Source organism: Wyeomyia smithii, chromosome 1 (assembly GCF_029784165.1).
Source record: "Wyeomyia smithii strain HCP4-BCI-WySm-NY-G18 chromosome 1, ASM2978416v1, whole genome shotgun sequence".
In the NCBI taxonomy this organism is placed as follows: domain Eukaryota; kingdom Metazoa; phylum Arthropoda; class Insecta; order Diptera; family Culicidae; genus Wyeomyia; species Wyeomyia smithii.
The window spans coordinates 140,542,924-140,560,828 of NC_073694.1; the positions used below are offsets into that span (position 1 = coordinate 140,542,924).

The 17,905-nt window shown below is 38.5% G+C and overlaps 1 protein-coding gene across 3 annotated transcripts in view; it reads right to left on the reverse strand.

The window, feature by feature from the left end:
* Nucleotides 1–453: 453 nt before the first annotated feature.
* Nucleotides 454–17,905, reverse strand: part of LOC129717496 (uncharacterized) — a 91,165-nt gene continuing 73,713 nt past the window's right edge. For 2 of the 3 annotated variants that reach the window (XM_055667439.1, XM_055667438.1), the window contains exons 6-9: nt 17,502–17,702; nt 16,547–16,709; nt 9,230–9,510; nt 454–2,009 (exon numbers count right to left, since the gene is read on the reverse strand). In XM_055667439.1, coding sequence (XP_055523414.1) covers nt 1,859–2,009; nt 9,230–9,510; nt 16,547–16,709; nt 17,502–17,702 — 796 coding nt within the window. In that variant the 3' untranslated portion in view covers nt 454–1,858. The remainder of the gene's footprint in view (nt 2,010–9,229; nt 9,511–16,546; nt 16,710–17,501; nt 17,703–17,905) is intronic. The other variant, XM_055667440.1, reaches the window with a different exon arrangement.

Below are 17,905 nucleotides of genomic sequence, written 5' to 3' on the forward strand. Positions count from 1 at the left end.
AATACTTAAAATAAAGAGATTTGATCTCGTTTCTGGATCCTTAGTTACGTATTTGTTCCGTGCTTAGATGCTGATATTAGATCTATTGACAACTCTTGCTTGACACGCTTTTAAATCTAAAATATATAAAATATAGAAATCCTTAAGCGGGCACTAGACGAAGCAACGGATTTTAGTTTGTGCAAATAAAATTCGTACCAATAATAGTAAATATTTGCTTCGTCTAATGCCTGCTTTAGGCTATCCTCTCAAGGGATCTTGAAATACGATACTGATCTGCTAGCACCGCAATTATCCTGCAGATTAACAGTTGGCTGCGAAGCTTGTGCTCAACGAACAGGAGACCAGGTCTCGTGTCCTTGAAATTTTCCAAGTATTCGGAATTTTCTGAAAGTGACATTTCAGTTTGTCATCATATTACTCTAATATAAAAATAAGTCCCTTTTGTACAGCTATGTTTCTAGTTCAAGTACTTGTTTATTGCCCCTAAATATTTTCCAATGTACAGTGAAATGAGTGTTATGTTTTCAGCAATTACATAAATAAATAATTTATTAGTCGACGCTACATAAATAAATAAATAAATAAATAATTACTCGCTAATACCATTTTGTTTAATATTAACTTTATGGAGTTTGAAATAATTGAAATTGAATTTCGAGTACTTGCACTTCGGTTTGGAAATTGAAGGCCAATCAAAAGCTGACCTAGGTGTGCATTGTTTGTTTCCGAATTGCACTATACAAGTTAACTTAGAGCTCTAGCGGGATTCCGACACCTGATAACCCATTTGTTTGCTACTTGTCCTATGGTTCACCAGCCACAATCCTACAGCTAATGCTAAAGGGCATACAATCTGGGCGCAGCTAACAGAGCTGGTTTATCTAATTACTACAAGAATTGACTCAAACTATTACATAGCGTACCGTTTCTTCCGATTGACTACTTACTATATACATACTCTAAATCTACTTCGTTTGTGGTGTTATATAGTCAATTGAGATGGGCATTATTCTCAAGTTAACATTTGATGTAGTTCTATTCTAGAGTTGTCTACTTGATCTTTTTCTCCAAAATATAATTCAGCACCAGCTATGGCGAAACGATACGACAAATGTCACGTAGCTCATTGCACAATTATATCTGTTAAGATTCATGGAATCTTGCGTATTATTTCAGAGGTATAGTATATATTCTGGGGATATTGAACATCGAAATCAGCAATTTTGAAATAATAGCGTAAAAGGAATGTTGACTGTTTCCTAAAAAATCACAAAAAAACGCCCATTCTATTGAAATTAACTTAAAATATCGCGGGTGCTTCATTCTGACCACTAGTAATTTGCCTTTTAGATTTTAACAGCAAACATATATGCATAGTAATTTACAGTTTGTAAAGAAAAATTATCGCCATAACTGGTGCTGTTTTTTAAATGATGATTTTGTCATTGTTAAATGTGTGTGATAACACCGGAAAAGTTTTTTTTCTACTTTTTGTGCGTATACTAGAAATTACGTGTTTTTGGTTAGAACAGAATTTTCACTTATTTCGGTTTCTTGGAAATTCGAATTAACTTGTTGAGTACCTACTTGGTGTATTTTTAATTTTCTTCTGAAACCGTTTTTCAAATACTCAACCTGCATTTGCTGAGGGTTCGTTTCAGTCTTGCAAAAGATCTTTGAGATGCAAGCCGATATTATGTTCCTAATTTTTCGGACTTAAAGTTTGATTGCTCTGGGAGATTTTGATGTGACAACAGGATTCGTTCCACTACAGGGTGATTTGAGCAAATGTTGGTGTTTGACTGTTTTCACGTTCGTTGCTTTCTCCCCTTCTGGAATATTGTGAATTATTTCACTATTTTTTCTTGTCAACGTTGATTGTGCAGAGCGAGTAGATCTGCCGACAGTCACGTTGGTCCTGTCCGTCACGAGCAGCCTGAACGTATCGGTAGAATCGTATCACCGCGGCGTTCGTCGAGGTGGGTTTTTGCAGCTCCGATGCGTCCCTAGAATGATACGAAATCGAGAGAGAATGAAGCGTTAGCATTTACTGGCACAGGTTGTTGCATACAAGATAGGCGCATCTCCGTTCATACGTTGATACCGTGAAAACTTGTGAATAATTCGACCTTAGATTGAACAGATTAATGCCAAAATTGAAATCAATTTTGGAATTTGTGATTGATTGAATGAATAACATTCCATTATTAAGTCCATCTAAAAGCGTTTAACAAAATTAAATTTATGCATAGCATGAGTAGAAATAATCGACTCCAACATTTATATGAGCAGAAAGCATCCGCTGGATTGCATGCCTTTAAGTTTTTTTTTGCAGTTAGAATTTTTTCTTAAAATAAGATACTTTTAACGGATGGGTGATGAACATGCTGTTATTAATATTCATTTGAAATGCAACTGTTAATGGTTAGTTTGACCAACCAGAGCCCACAAAATTTCTGCTTTTCCGCTAACAGACAGACGCGTGCACGAAAAAAGCTTTCTTCTAGCAACAAGTGAATCTTTTATATCGTCCGCCGGAGGGAAAAATCTCGGCGCAATTTTCTCGCTCCAAGCATGCATGCATGGACCCAATTGCATGATACCGGGGCGATGATAATCATCACTACTGGGGCCATTGCAGGGGAGATTAGCGGTTGGTGTCAGTCGACGTTCCCACTGTGTTAGATCAGAGGGTATATAATAATCGTCATATATCACGTGCAACGTGGCATTAGCCGGCAAACCGTAAAGCCGCGTGCCACCAGGCAATGAACTTGGCAAAGACCTCTGGGCGGGTGGCGAATGTGGGCACTACTTTCATATGCAATTTGCTTCGCGGGGTGATCCGGTGCGATAAGCTCATTATTGCACTGGATGCGTGCAGATTTTCGCTTTCAGTCTTTCACCAGCTTTGGGGGTTTTCAATAGTAGAGGGTGTTATTAAGTTGCAGGCGCTGTTTATGCGTGCTCATGATGCTATGTTGTGACGTAAACCGATTATTACAAAGAGAGCATGAGACTATGCGATTGACAAAGAGTGACACTTGGTTGATGTGATGATGATATGTTGACTCGTAATCAGTTCCCAGCCAATTTTATGATTACTGTTATAACTTGATAAAACGGTACCGGAGTAGCAAATAATTGCATGAATTATCTATAGATGACACAAAGTTATGGACTAACAGGCAATTGTTATGGAACCGGGTAATTACTCATGGTTCCGAACAGTTCATTTTACCGATTATCGTTCATGATAATTTGCGTTTTTGAGGTGAAAACTTTAGCTGAAGAACCTTCCCGCATCGCTCGTTTTTAATTTAGTCAATAAATACTGTATGGCTTATAATGGCAGTGCAAAGCTTCTGTAAATTTCACTGAATTGTGTTCTTGTTTCGCCTTCCAGTTGGTCTCGAGTCTCGGCTCGGGAGAGACTGTTAGTGTCAGTAGGGTCTAGCGCTAGACACGCAATTGTCCTGTACACTAAGCAGTTGGCTGCGAAGTCTGTGTATAATACACAGAATGTCAAGTTACGAATCGGAATGTAGCACCAAGGTTTTGCTTTGTGTTTTAATTTCATTTGTTGGTTTTATATTCCAATGGTTATTTACTTTCCACAAACAAAACCACCACAACAGTGGTGAAACAGTTCCGCTAATCCAATAATTCGTGACACTAATTTGTGATACTAATTAAACTTCTTGAAAAATTACATCAGCAGGTACTTACTTGTCTTAAATAATGCGATTGTTAGTTTTACAAGCTTTTTTTTAATTTAATTTAAATTGGCGAAAATTCAATTTTGCTGGACTACAATACAAATTTTGCTGGACTACAAGGGGCAAAATTTTTATCTAAATTCAAACATTTGATTCAACTTGTCAATTTCTCCCTTCAAAATATGAGAATTACAGAAGAAAAGTATGATAAAAATAATAGGCGAAACTGGACCAAAGAAAATGGCAAGTTAACAACAACAACAACTAGAAACTATGCAGAAATTGCAACAAATGTCATTTTTTCAATATATATTTGGTAGACTGAGAAACATTTGCTCACTGCTTTTCAATTTCCAAAGCATTTTTCTGTAGTATCCAGTGTAAGTAATATCGCGATTCATTACACTATGATTTTACGAATGAACCATTATAATGCAAGTTTCTCGATTTTACCTTCCGTCTTTTTACACAGTACCAAAAAATGAAATTTACAGCTAATACAAATGAATGCACATATCAGTTTCTAGCACATAAAGTGAAAAACATATACAATTTCACACCGTTAATAATGCACAGTACATAACCGTTTTAAACCATGTAAATTTGTACGTTAAGTGATGTAAACTTAAAGCTTTGAATATAAATATGCATGCAAATTAACAATATATTCATTTACATTGCATGTGAATATAATGCCACACGGAATATTACCTGGTTTCTAATGCTCCATTTATGTGCATTTAAAGAAATGTAAATTTTTTTTACTGTGTACCGTTAAAAACCAGCAACCACGCATGTTTCTGTCTGTTTCTTGAATTTGTACGTTCATGATGGCCAAAACAATAAAGAGGAGATATATGAAGAATAAAGGCTGTGCATCGGTATTGAATAGCTTCACGTTTGAAGAGAGTTTTGTTTGTATCGTGCAGCACGAAAATATGAAGCAAATGACTTGTGCTTGAAGGCAGGGGGGCTTTACTGCTGTCAAATTTCATATGCGTGTGCGTTATCGCAGATCAACTTTGGTGCATGCAGTTTGTTGGTCCATGACGTTTGATAGATTACCTGTATGTCGATGAAACTTCATCACTTTTCGCAAAATACAGGTTTCACTACACAACGCAGTTCTATTAAATTTTACATCGATCAATTGCATGACTAAAATGACAAAAACCAAAACAAACAGGCGCCCTGTTGAATACTGAGAAAACGTTATGTTTCCATTTGATTCTACTACTAAAAGATCGAATAACCTTTTATACCGTAGGCAGATACGTACGTAAGGTAAGAGGGTATTCGATCCATTGGTAGTAGAATTAAATGGAAAAATAATCTATTTTCAAAATTCAATTCCATTCTACTAAGATAGGTACCCAATTTATTTGAAACTCAATGTTGCCAAATATGTTGGTTACGATCAGGGCCGGCGTCACCTTTTTTTTCCCGAGTGGGTAGTAAGGAATAGGGAAGGTTCATGGGTGCCAAAGGCGTAGCTGGGGGATGTGACCTTCTGATCTTACGAAAAGTTGACAGTGCATCAACAATAGAGTGCCAATGGAATGTTTAAAAGAAAATAGATTTTCGAATTTCGTTCAGTAGTCATGTTTTTTATGGAAGGCAATTATATAGGCAGTGGCTTTCCGAGAGTTTACCGGAACATTCGCCATGGTGGAGATGCGAGTAGGCATGTTTTTGAGTTCTTCGTTCTATTCATAAATTCCTCCTCAATTTTCGCGTCAAGATTGTTGAGGTGAGTTTCACGCTTCTGGTTTGTCCAGAAACTCTGGATGGGATGCAGCTGGGAAACGTTGGGTGGGTTGGCCGACCTGGGTACCGCATCGATTTTCAACCGCTTCATCTCTTCCAACGATTGCTTCGAGTAGTGGGCCGACACCAGATCCGGCCAGAGCACCGCGTCTTCACCCCTACGGTATTTCTCGATAAACGACGCAACTTCCGAGAGTCACTTCATACTATACATTTCCCCGTTCACGGCCAGTACGAAGCTTCTCGCTAATTGTCAGCCACAGCAGCACCTTCTTTGGGAACTTGGTGTGTGGAATGATTTTCACCTCCTTCGTGGGTAAAGTAAAATATGGAGTGCCCTGCCAGTCGTTGTCATCCAGGGTGAGATAGGTCTCAGCTTGGACCACCATCATCACGTGGCGATTCGTCGGAAAAATCGACTCGACCATCGAGCAACTCCGAGACCAATGGACGGGACTTTTGCTTTCTGATGTCCATGTTCGCCAGGTACTTTTCCACTGTTTGGCCGGTTGAACCGACCTCCCGATCAAGCGTACTCAGCGATGTAGCCACTTCTCCCTCGGTTTTCCTCTTCAGCATTCTATGGAGCTTCTTGTCGCTCAGGGTCGTCGGCCGCCCGGAACCGGTCTTTCTTTCGATGCTCTGATTGTAGTCCAGCAGTGCCAAGATGTTGTAGACACCAAAACAAGCGTAGCCGGCGTCCCATTTCTGTACGATGTCTGTTTTCGACGCGACGAGGTAACGTTCTTTGATCGCGCACGCTTCTGAACGGAGTAGAGTCAATTTTTTTCTGCTGATTCATGCTACTATAATCGATGCTGGTAGTTTCGTCAGTGCGTGTAAAGGTAAACTCATGAAAAATCGGCCTTTTTGAGCATTTTTTTCAATGCTAACGTTGGGCCTCAACAATTTCGTCTTCTCGAAAAAAATTTCATCCAAAATTTGAGCTTAATCGAACTTCTGAGAGTCGTGACCAACCTAAAAATGCACAAGAGTAGTTCTTGAAGTTTCAGAAATCGATTTTTTTTATAGCAAATCTCTTAGAAATGCATGAAATGTCGAGAACTGATTTTGTTTCATGGAAATTTGTTGTAAAAACAAAAATTAACTTTCAGAGGCATAGAAACTTTTGCGTTGGGAGACTTGAGCTACACCAGAACACACAAGAGACACTCCCAGCTCGAACATTTCTTTCATCGATCAAAAAACTGTAACTTTGACCGCTTTGAGGCTCTACTTCACAAAGTCCGATAGACCTCAAATTTGGCATGGGAAATTTTAACGAGAAAACAAACTGAATGAAATTCAAAATTATATCGTAAATGAAACAATCAAAATATAATCCTTTTCTCTGAGTAACGTTACAACTGTACATAAGTCTGTAGATTTATAAACTCTCGCTCAACGATATTCATCAAAAAATCTGTCGCTCGCAACAGTACTTTTTTTTGGTTTTGTCCGATAGTTCCATGTGGCGGTAGTTCCATGTGGGTAAGTACCCACATGGATATTTTCCGAGTGGGTACTACTACCCATACTACCCACATGAAACGCCGGCCCTGGTTACGGTTTCACGATATTTGACTGATAGAACCCCCCTGGTTGGAGGAATACACGAGATAACTGTATGAATGAAGAAAAAAGTAGAAGAAAGGATGTAACACTAATGGAACTTTGACGAGGATATCAACGGATATCTGCCTTCGAATGCATCAACCGAGCAAGAGGAAACTCTCGTGGAAGAAATACTTTCAAATGGCTTGAGTCAGGTCAATTCATATGTGAACGCAATTCATTCTAAAATTCGACGTCGTGTTTCGCATACCCGACTGTCAGCATGCCCCTGCTGTTTTGGACTTTAAGAACTATGATTTAATCTCTTGAACGACCTTCTCAGCAGAGTAGACTGGAACCGGCTCATGAACGGTGACTCAGTGTCATTACTGACAGATTCGAATACGAAAAACTCAATGAAATCTTTCGCGACCATGTCCCTCTCCGTCGATCTCTCTTCAATGGCACTGAGTGGAAGCCTTGATGGAACGTTGAACTTCGTACTCTACGCAATAAACTCCGCAAGGCCCGCAAGCAATACTTCATCTCCAAATCCGAGGACAGTCGAAACTCACTTCGTTCAATCGAAAGTCAGTACAGCTCGCTACTTGCAACCAGCTTCAAATATTATGCTGAGAGAACACAGTCCAGCCTCAAGCAAAACCCTTCGATGTTCTGGAAATTCATTCGGTTTCTCTAGATCAGTGGTTCCCAACCGGGGGTCCACGGCCGGCAAGGGGGCCGCAAGGCTCATCTATGGGGGTCGCGGAACTCTTTTGAATTTTTTTAGGCAATTAAATTTTTGTTTCCAGGTATCTCTGTGAAAGCGGGTTTCCAACTCTCCTGCGTATTACAATCAAGACGTTGAAGGAATTAGACTTGTAGGACGATATGAGACTGAAAAACGCAGCCTCGTATTGCAAAACTTGTATCTGAAATTCTTTTGGGAAGCCGCGATGCTCTCTGTGCTTCGCAAAGGAGGCCACGGAGCTCTTTGTGTTCAGCATAAGGGGCCGCTGAGCCAAAAGAGGTTGGGAACCACTGCTCTAGATGGTACAACGGCAAACTCTCCCATCGAGGTGGTAAATTTGTTTGCTAAAATTTTCCAGTCCGTTCACAACGCGAGCACCGCACTTCCTGTCGGCAGTGAAATGTGATAAGCATATAGATTGTGGAACAGTACCACCGTCCCCCGTAGTTTAATTGGTCAAAAACACCATGCCGGAGACAGGGAGATTGCGGGTTCAAGTCCCGTCGGGATGCGATATATTTTTCCAAATCTGTATCATATTTTCAGTTCGCTTATTTTTCAATTTCCCTGCTGCACACATTGTCTGCTTAATGAACTTGAATGTTAATGGGTAAAAGCCGTTGTTAAAAATAGAAATATAGTTCGAAAAAACAATTTTGTCCTTTTAAAAATATTATACCCCTCGAAAAAAGGAATAAATAAAATATGATTCTTTTATTCTTTTATTCCTTGATTTCTCCATGATCGGACCGGTTTCATTGTTTAGGTAATTTGTTGTAGTTTTCATAAAAAATATAAGATTTTCAAAAAATGAGCTTTTTCAGAAAAATTATTTTTAATTTTTCTTTTAACTTTGGTTCAAGATAAAAACATTGTTTTTGTAGTGTATATTTTTTGGAAGGACAAAATTGTTTTCTACAACTTTGCCAAAGCCATCATACCAATCAAACAAACCGTTTAGGCTCTAAAAATATTTGCAATCATCAATAATTTCCCAAAATAGCATTTTTCAATAGCTTCCCAAAAATGAGTCGTGTGCCAAAAAATTAAACCAAAGTTTCAGCCAAATCAAACATGGTCGATTCAATTGGTTGCCCGGTTTTCGTGGAATTGCTCCGTAGGCTTACGGATTAGCTCAGCTAAAATCATTCAGAGCAACTTTCATCCGATATGACGTATTTTTGAGAAAACAATTACTCAAACATTTTCACGACGCCCACGGATGTAACATCATAACAGTGACGTAGGGGGCGCTAATCATAATGACTTGATTGTTGCTTACACAGTTTGCATAATATTTCTCTGCAACTAGCGTCAGCGGTGATTATGAAATAAAAATCGTTGCATATTCGCATAGAATCAATTAAGTTCATTGAGGCGAACCGGCATGAACTTGTTTTCAAGTGAAACTCAAAGCAAAGCACCCACGACTTACCTGCTCAATTCCGCTGAGATGTAGTTACTGTGCGGACTGTACTTGAGTGGGGTTTTGTACATGGCACAGACAAGCCTTTCACGGCAGTGTTCATCGACGATTCCGAGCGCGTTGAACACTTTGTCCATCCGTTGCAGGATGGGACTATAGAACGGGTCGACTGGCCGTGGAGTGACGCCTTCCTGTATGAATGCCTGATGATTGATGATCTGTTGCTGTTTGGCGATCAACTTTTGCTCCTGGGCTATCCTGTAAGCCTCTTGGCGTTGCGCTTCTCGGATCTGTTGAATGAGAAAGATAGTTTACTTTGTAGTTTTAATTTCTATGTCACTTGAAATAAAATAGAAAGAGAAATGTCAATTGTTTGTCTAGGCGCATGAGCTCATATTAACTTAACCTTCATTCGCATAGACAAATTATCTCCTATTGTCCTATGAAAATTAAACTGTCAACTATGCATGTAATCCATATACAAACACAAAAAACACAGAAGGCGAAGGGTCAATAAACTTTCAACGTTTCAGCGCACCTTACCGAAAGCGCTTGTACAGTGTGAATGGTGCGCAGCGGAGGCTCATAACCAAAACAAAACACGCATTTATGATCAGATTCCAATAAGTCTCTGACACACTTTCTTTCTAAGTGCTGGCGAATACACGCTTGTGTACAATCCGCTGGATGGGTATTATTACCATCCGACGCTATGTAGTATGAAGAGAGCGAAACTAGCCGATCTCTGTCAAAGAATGTGCTGCTCCGACATGCTATTCCGTTTGCGGCTGCATCTTCATTCATGCCCAATCTCGCCCTTCATGCATCTCTGATCAAGTGGAGTGCTGTGGGGAATACAGCTTTTTTTTCGTTTTGAGTGATGAAGTGAATGATCACAATCATCACGACCACAAACCAAATAGCTTTCCGTTGAGGTACCGACATAACTTGGAATGAGGAAGAAACTAATAGCTGTTTCCACTAACGATTAAAGGGTTACTATCCCTTAGTTTTTGGTCGGCAGAAAGCTAAATGTGGCTGAATGAAAGCTAGTGATCGATGAAGATGGTTTCACTTTCTTCTATAGATTGTGATAATATATCTGAGTGGTCAAGGTCAAACTCATTACGCTGAATCATTTAGGGTGGCAGCGGCAATAACCATCACGAAATTGTAGAAAGATGTGATTGTTGCTTCAAAAACCCTATAAGTGGTTTCCTTTTCAAGCGGACGTAATACTTGTACTGGAATAAGACCGGGTGAGATAGCTGTTGAGTGGATTTTGTTTTGCAGATATAATATTTCAACATTTCTCACCCAAAGCACAAAATTTGAACAATATTTTTGTCTAAACGCTCGCCAGAAAAAAAAAATCTCAAATAAATTATAAGTTATTTGGAAATTGTAAAAAATTCCGTTATTGGTAAGCCTGATGCACGTTGATCAATTGTCTGGGTGATAGAAAAAAAAGCTGAAGCCAAGTAGACAAAAAGTTCAGAAATTCATCTAGTTCCAAATAATACTAGGGCGGTAGGAATACTAAGAAAATATTGAAATATGCTCAGAACAACAGTTAATTGAAAACATTTAACACTCTAATCTAGCGTAAAAATGAATGCAAAAATTTAGCTCTTAAAAAGCTTGAAATTGGCCGTTGATAATCAGATATATAAAACAGAAAGTTAAGTACATAAATTGTAGCAACATGCTTGAATTTGAACACAAACGCATAAACTGAGCATTTCAATAGAAATCATCAGAATAGTTGAAATGAAACAGAAAAAAGCATGAATCTGGAGTAATAGAGCGTTCGTAGACGGGAATTTTCAGAATTCATTAAGGCGCTAACAGACACAGAATTATGAAAAAATAACGGGCGCTAAGAAAACAAACAGAAAACTGCTAGCATTAAAAACTTTTAAATGTTATCAAAATGTAGTTCGAATTTGTGAAGAAATTTCAAAACCATCAAGCTATTGAGGGAATCTCCTCATAAAAAAGGGGGTTTTCTAATTTTTTTACGAGGTAAAAACGCGACACAGTGGAGTTTAAGGCAAGTTTAGATGAACATACTGCAATTAATGAACAACAACAAATTGAATGATAAAAAAAAACATAAAATGGTAGACTTATTGACAATCTTTTAACAGCCCGCAGAGTTTTACTTTTGACACTATTATGGTCACCACATGGTGCTTATAGTGGAATTTTGGAGGTTAGAAATGATAAAATTCAATGTTTTTCAAAGTTATAGGGCTAGACGTAAAAAAATTCTCATTGCTAGCTACAACTTTGTCTCATCTTTCGATATAGCTATAGCAATATACCTATCTATCCACGAATCGATGTCTTTTTTTTTCACAGAACTGCTCATCAGTCTGTGTAGAGGGAACGGTAAAAGTATAAAAATCCATCATTGACTACGGTGACAAAGTAACATTCTCTTCCGTTATAGCTGTAAGAGATGCAGAGGTAAACTCGGTCTCTTGCAATAACTATTATAACAATTCCTTCTTTTCTTTCCTAACCGAACGTAAGCACGCAACAGGCGCCGTTATTGGTCTATGCAAAGTGGAAGCTACTGAATTGTTGCAAATTGAAAATGGTAAATTAATCCCAAAGCAGCCATCTAACAGTGGTTCTTTATGCAACTTCACTAGCTCCGATCCATCACGGAGGAGCAACTATGAAATGTGCGATCATTCAAGCTCAAGCTCAAACTCAATTGATATCACGGTTTCAACACCTCATAATCAATAACACCGGCCTGGCCGTAGTGTGAATATATGACTGAGCCGACGACGTAGAAGCATTACCGGGCAGTCAGCATGACTTTCTTTTCTTTAGGTTGCTGTAATGATCCATTTTTCGTCACTCGTTACGATGCGATAAAGAAGGACCTTCCTTTTTTACCGCTAGAGAAGTTGTTCACAGGCGAAAACATGACACTCAGCATCCCTTGGCTTTAAATCATAAGGAACCCAAGTCCCTTGTTTTTTGAATCATTTCCAAAACATGCAAGCGTTGCAAATGGCTTGGTGGCTAACTCCTAATACCGAAGCAAGCTGTTCCTGCGTTTGGCATGGATCCTCTTAAATTCTTTATATTTTTTCCAATTTAGCGTCTTTATCTTCTTTCACGTGGACTTAAGCATCGTAGTTATTGTCCTTAACCCATTCACGGCTGAGAGAAATCAGTTTGTGCCTTGAAAAATCAACTTTAAACTCTTATTACTCAACAACTATATGCAAAATTGACACAAACTATATTGCATATTAAATATCAATCTGTTCTCTAACCATACTGAATAGTTTTATAGTGCAAATTTTCAAGTATAACTGTTAAATGTAAATCAGAGTTTGAATGTCAGGTGATGCTGGGAATGGGTTAAAGCCACCGTACGTTGCGTTGTTTCAATAAGAGAAGGATTTCCGTAAACTTTTTTAAGTTCTCGATGCGCTCCAGCTGCCGTTTTCACAATGAAATGAGAAAAGTAACATTTCTCGTGAACGATGATTACTTGGTAAATCAGAAGTTTTTACACAAATAATAGTTTATAACGTGTTTGTTTGATTTTTTCCAAACTGTCTACACTGTGAAACACAAACAGTGCCGTCGAGGCGTTACATCTGTTGTGATCCTTCCCTCTATCGGCCCTAAATGTGAGTGTGTGAGTGATATGCGTGTACAGGATTGAGAATGGTTAACGTTAGAACCGAAGCACTAGCCAGTATCGCGAACGGTCGATATAATCGATAATAAAACAGAAAAATTGTTACATCAGAAAACCACGTGTTTTGTATTTTATCTCTACAACATCAGAAGTGGATTTCACTCGAAATTTGAAAGATGGCCTATCGAATGAGCAAAGCTGAACTGAAGAAATGGCTGACGAAGCATAACGTCGAGTACCCAACGACAGCAACGGTGCGTCATTTGCGTGCACTTTTCGAGAGTCAACCAGAACAGAACCAGAAGGTTCTGCGGAAGCAGAAGAACCGAAAGCACCGGATGAAGAGGCTCAATTGGATGCCGAAATTGATTGATGACCTACGTCGGAAACTGGCGACAAGCGATTTTGTTTCAAACAAGCAAGCGGAGAACCAGGATATCCAACATTCCGTTGCTAAGTTTTCCGATAGCGAATTTTATGACGTCACTCTAATGCATCCGGCGAATGATGGATCTAAAGCCGAGTGGTTTTTACGAATTGATAAGTCTACGACGTGTAAGCAGTTTCGGGAATATTTCTTGGAGAATTTTAGTCATATTTATTCTATCGCAGAAGTTATTGATAAACATAAAACCTAAATTAATCCACCTATTGGTCACCTATAAATCAGTCATCTCTGAGAAAAATGAGTGAGTTTATGTATTCTTCGGAATATGTTTCTTTTCATAGCTAGATTTCACATTTTCAAACATAACAGGCAAAGTAATAGTCCGATTGCAAAAAAAATCAATAGGGTCTTATGGGGTAACTAGACCTTTCATATGACACTGATTTTGTGGAAATCGGTTCAGCCATCTCTGAGAAACATTAGTGAAATTAAACAGTCTTCAGAAGACGTTTCTTTTCATAACTTTTGAAGCACGTGTTCAATCTATATAAAATTCAAGAGTTAAGGGTTTTTTAAATAGCCCGTTCATTTGATCCCAATTTTATTGAAATCGGTTGTGTGGTTTCTGAGATATTGATGTTTCGTGATTTTTACATTTTTTAACAAAACCTCTAAAATAAAAATCCGAATACAATGAAATTCAATAGGGTCTCATGGGGCAACTAGAACTTTCATTTGCATATAATTTCATTAAAATCGGTCTAGCCATCTCTGAGAAAAGTTAGTGAAAATAAAAATCTGCACATACAAACACACACACACACACACATACAGAAAATGCTCAGCTCGTCGAACTGAGTCGAGTGATATATGCCATTCGGCCTTTTGGAGTACTTTCATACCTTTGCAAGTGATGCAGTAGAGGAAAAAAAATAATAACCCTGTTATAGAACAGACGTAATCAAATATAATTACAACCCTGTTATGTCGCAGTAGCTATATTCTAGCAGTTACAGCAGTTTAAAAATAAGAGAACTAATACGTTTTTGTGAGAAGCTGCAATAAATAAAAGTTGTCCCGTAAAGTATAGTTTTTTTATCGCCCCTACAGTGATTGCTATACCTTTCTAGGAGAAAGGCAAAAAGTTAAAAAAAATTATTAATTAGGAGTAAAATATTCGTGCTGAAGAAATAGCGAAATGAAAGAAATGACTTTGAATTTCGTACACTTCAATCACGAGCAGTACCGGGAACGTACGAATAGCACAATACCAAATTTAAATTTTGTCGAGGCCATATGATTTGATCAAAGCAGTTACAGTTTTAAATAGTCTCTGAATTTCGTTTCTTTTCATAACTTTTGAACCACATATCAAATTGCTATGAAATTTCTTACTTGTGAGTTAGAGAGACAACCTGTTCAAATGACACTAGATATGTTCAAATAAGTCGTGTGATCTTTGAGATAATAGACTTTCGTTGTTTACGGTTAACGGCTGGAATAAAAATACGATTATAGTCAAATAAAATGTGAACCTATAGGAAAGCCAAACTTTTCATTTGACACTCAGATTGTTGAATTTAGTCCAGCCATTTTCGGGAAAACGAGTGAATTTGAAAAGTCACCGGAACATGTTTCTTTCCACAATTTTTGAACCACGTGTTTAATCACTATAAAATTCATCAATTAACCTTTAACTAGCCCGTTCATTTGATACCAATATTGTTCAAATAGGTTGTGTACTTTCTGAGATAATAAAGATTCGTGATTTTCACATTCTGGTACTTTACAGACGAAGTTACAGTCCGATTACATTGAAATTCAATAGGGTGTTATGAGGCAGCTGGACCTTCCATTTGACACTAATTTCGTGGAAATCGGTTCAGTCATCTCTGAGAAAAGTGAGTGAGTTTGAGTAGTCTTCGGAATATGTTCCTCTTCATAGCTGGATTTCACATTTTTAAACATAACAGGCAAAGTAATAGTCCGATTGCAAAACAAATCAATAAAGTCTTATGAGGCAACTAGACCTTCTACTTGACACTGATTTTATGAAAATCGGTTCAGCCATCTCTGAGAAACATGAGTGAGATTAAACACTCTCCAGAACACGTTTCTTTAAATAACTTCTGAACCGCACTTTCAATCCTCATGAAACTCAAAAATTAAGGGTTTTTTAAGTAGCTCGTTCATTTAAAACCAATTTTGTTAAAATCGGTTGAGTAGTTTCTGAGATATTGATGTTTCGTGATTTTCACATTTTTGAACATAACCTCTAAACTAAAAATCCGATTGCAATGAAATTCAATAGGGTCTTATGGGGCAACTAGACCTCTCATTTGCAATAGTTTCATGAGGATCGGTCCAGCCATCTCTGAGAAAATCGAGTGAGATTGGGAGAGCGTTACACACACACACACATACGCACACACACACATACAGAAAATGCTCAGCTCATCAAACTAAGTCGATTGATATACGAGATTCGACACTTTGGAGCACTTTTATACCTTTGGTTTTTCCAGTCATTGCTATACCTTTCTAGGAGAAAGGCGAAACGATTAAAAAATAAAATTTAGTTTCGGCTCCATCGAAAATAAATCTGAGTAAGGAAAGCAACCTCCCTTAACTGTCAAAATCCCGTTGATGATGTCATCGTGTAATAATCTAGGTATACCCGGTCGTAAGAGTATATACTTTGATCGTAGCGCCTTTTTTTTTTAGAGAGAGAATGGTAAATTTTCAGAGACCTAAAAAATTTCGTATACTATGAATCTGCTTTCACTATCCGACAACAACAATATAGTAATGTCGCAAACTTTTCACGTCCATTCTGTGGAAGATTTATTCCGACTATCAAAGACAAGCGAAGCACGAGATTTCGACACTTTTTTATGGAAAAGGTCGACTGGTACGGCATGGCAAGCCAATCATCACAAGTCATCTTTCATGGGGTAACGGACAGGAATCATCTTGGTTAATTATGCGTAATTAAGTTTCAGTTTTTATGAGCGGAAAAAAGTGTTAGACATTTAAATTTTCTGCCTGTTTTAGCACGGCTGGTTAATTGAAGCGATACAAAACTGTAGTCCATTTGAAAGTTGAGTTTGTTTATTTTCGTCAATATCCGAGGACTTCTGGAAGCTTTTCATCAACACGGTGAAATGCGAAAGATGTTGCTCAGTACACACGTAGTGCAATGCAACTCGAACTGTTCCACTACAAATAACATTTTCAAGCATACTTGACTGACATAATCACTTACCATCTGCTCCTCAGCCGTCATCGTTGGACCGGACGGGGCGGAAGCGTACGATGCTGCAATAGAACTAGCCGCCCCGGACGGCGTTCGCTTAGAGGCGAACGATAGGAAGCTGGGTCCGTGAGCTGATGGAGGCGGTCCGTACACGGGCTTGGGACCGATGATTCTGTTCACATCGTAGAGGATTAACAGAATAAAAAAAAAAACATTACTACTTTGCACGCACCTATTCGTAACTTGTTTCACTATACTGCAGATTGGAGCGAAGAAAGCGACTTAATTTGGTTTTCTATTTGTTACCTAGAAGGGAAAAAAAAAACAACTGCAAGGTACATTGCGTATCCTTTTAATAACTAACACTGACCATGTAGGAACGTACGGGAGTAGCTTTCTTCGCTTGATGGGTTGAGAAGCAGGTCATAATTAAAGGTGAATTGATTGGACCAAAGTAGAAAAGGCGATGTTATTAGCATAAGCTGGAAAATAAGTATGTACTCGCACTCTGATTCGCAGGACAGTCCTACACCGATGCTTTATTAGTAGGAAACACAGCAGCACTTTCAATTAATCACGCCCACATCTTGATGCACATCGCTGAGCCAAATTCGTAAGATGTTAAAAAAATGTTAGTAAACGAGTAAGGTAAGCTCTTGTGTAGTCCCGAGAGGACTAGTGCTTGTTAGTCGGTGTTAAAGTATTCCAATAGGTGTTAGTCATGGATGATTGATTAGTGGCACTGGTGAGAGTTTTTTTTTGGTTGTATGTTTTGCGATGAGTGCGATGTACAGTGGATATGGTATGTCGTGAAGCGGACGCTGTTCAAACTAAGCGGGATATCACGGATTCTAGGATTGGTGATTGGTGATGTTGCCGGTGTTGTTGGTGATGGTGAACCAGCCCGGTCACACTCGGGGACATTTTAAACATCTTTGTTGAGTTCGTAGAAGTATAAACCTACCTTGGCTGATGATGCATTAGTGGATTTAAATTGCTGCTCTTACTGTGACTACTACCGTAGGATGGTGAAGAGAATGATGATGATTGTAGTGGTGGTGCTGTTGTTGAACCAGTGCCCAAACCCCATGCAGTGATATCACTCAAATCCTCGTACTTTGGCTTGAATGAGGTGTCTACGTAAGAGTTTCTATCGCTAATGAACCTGTGTTTTAAAGGAGGCGATTGATTGTTTTGATTACAGAGTTTGTTGTTGTATATTCTTGTAAGTTTTTGGTAGCAAAATTAGCTTGGATTGCCGAGGTAGCATCAGTGGTCTGTACGAGATTTGCGGCAAGTCTTAAAAACTATTCTTTGAATTACAGTCCGGAATAGATCACATTTAGAGAGGGAACATATACTGGTATT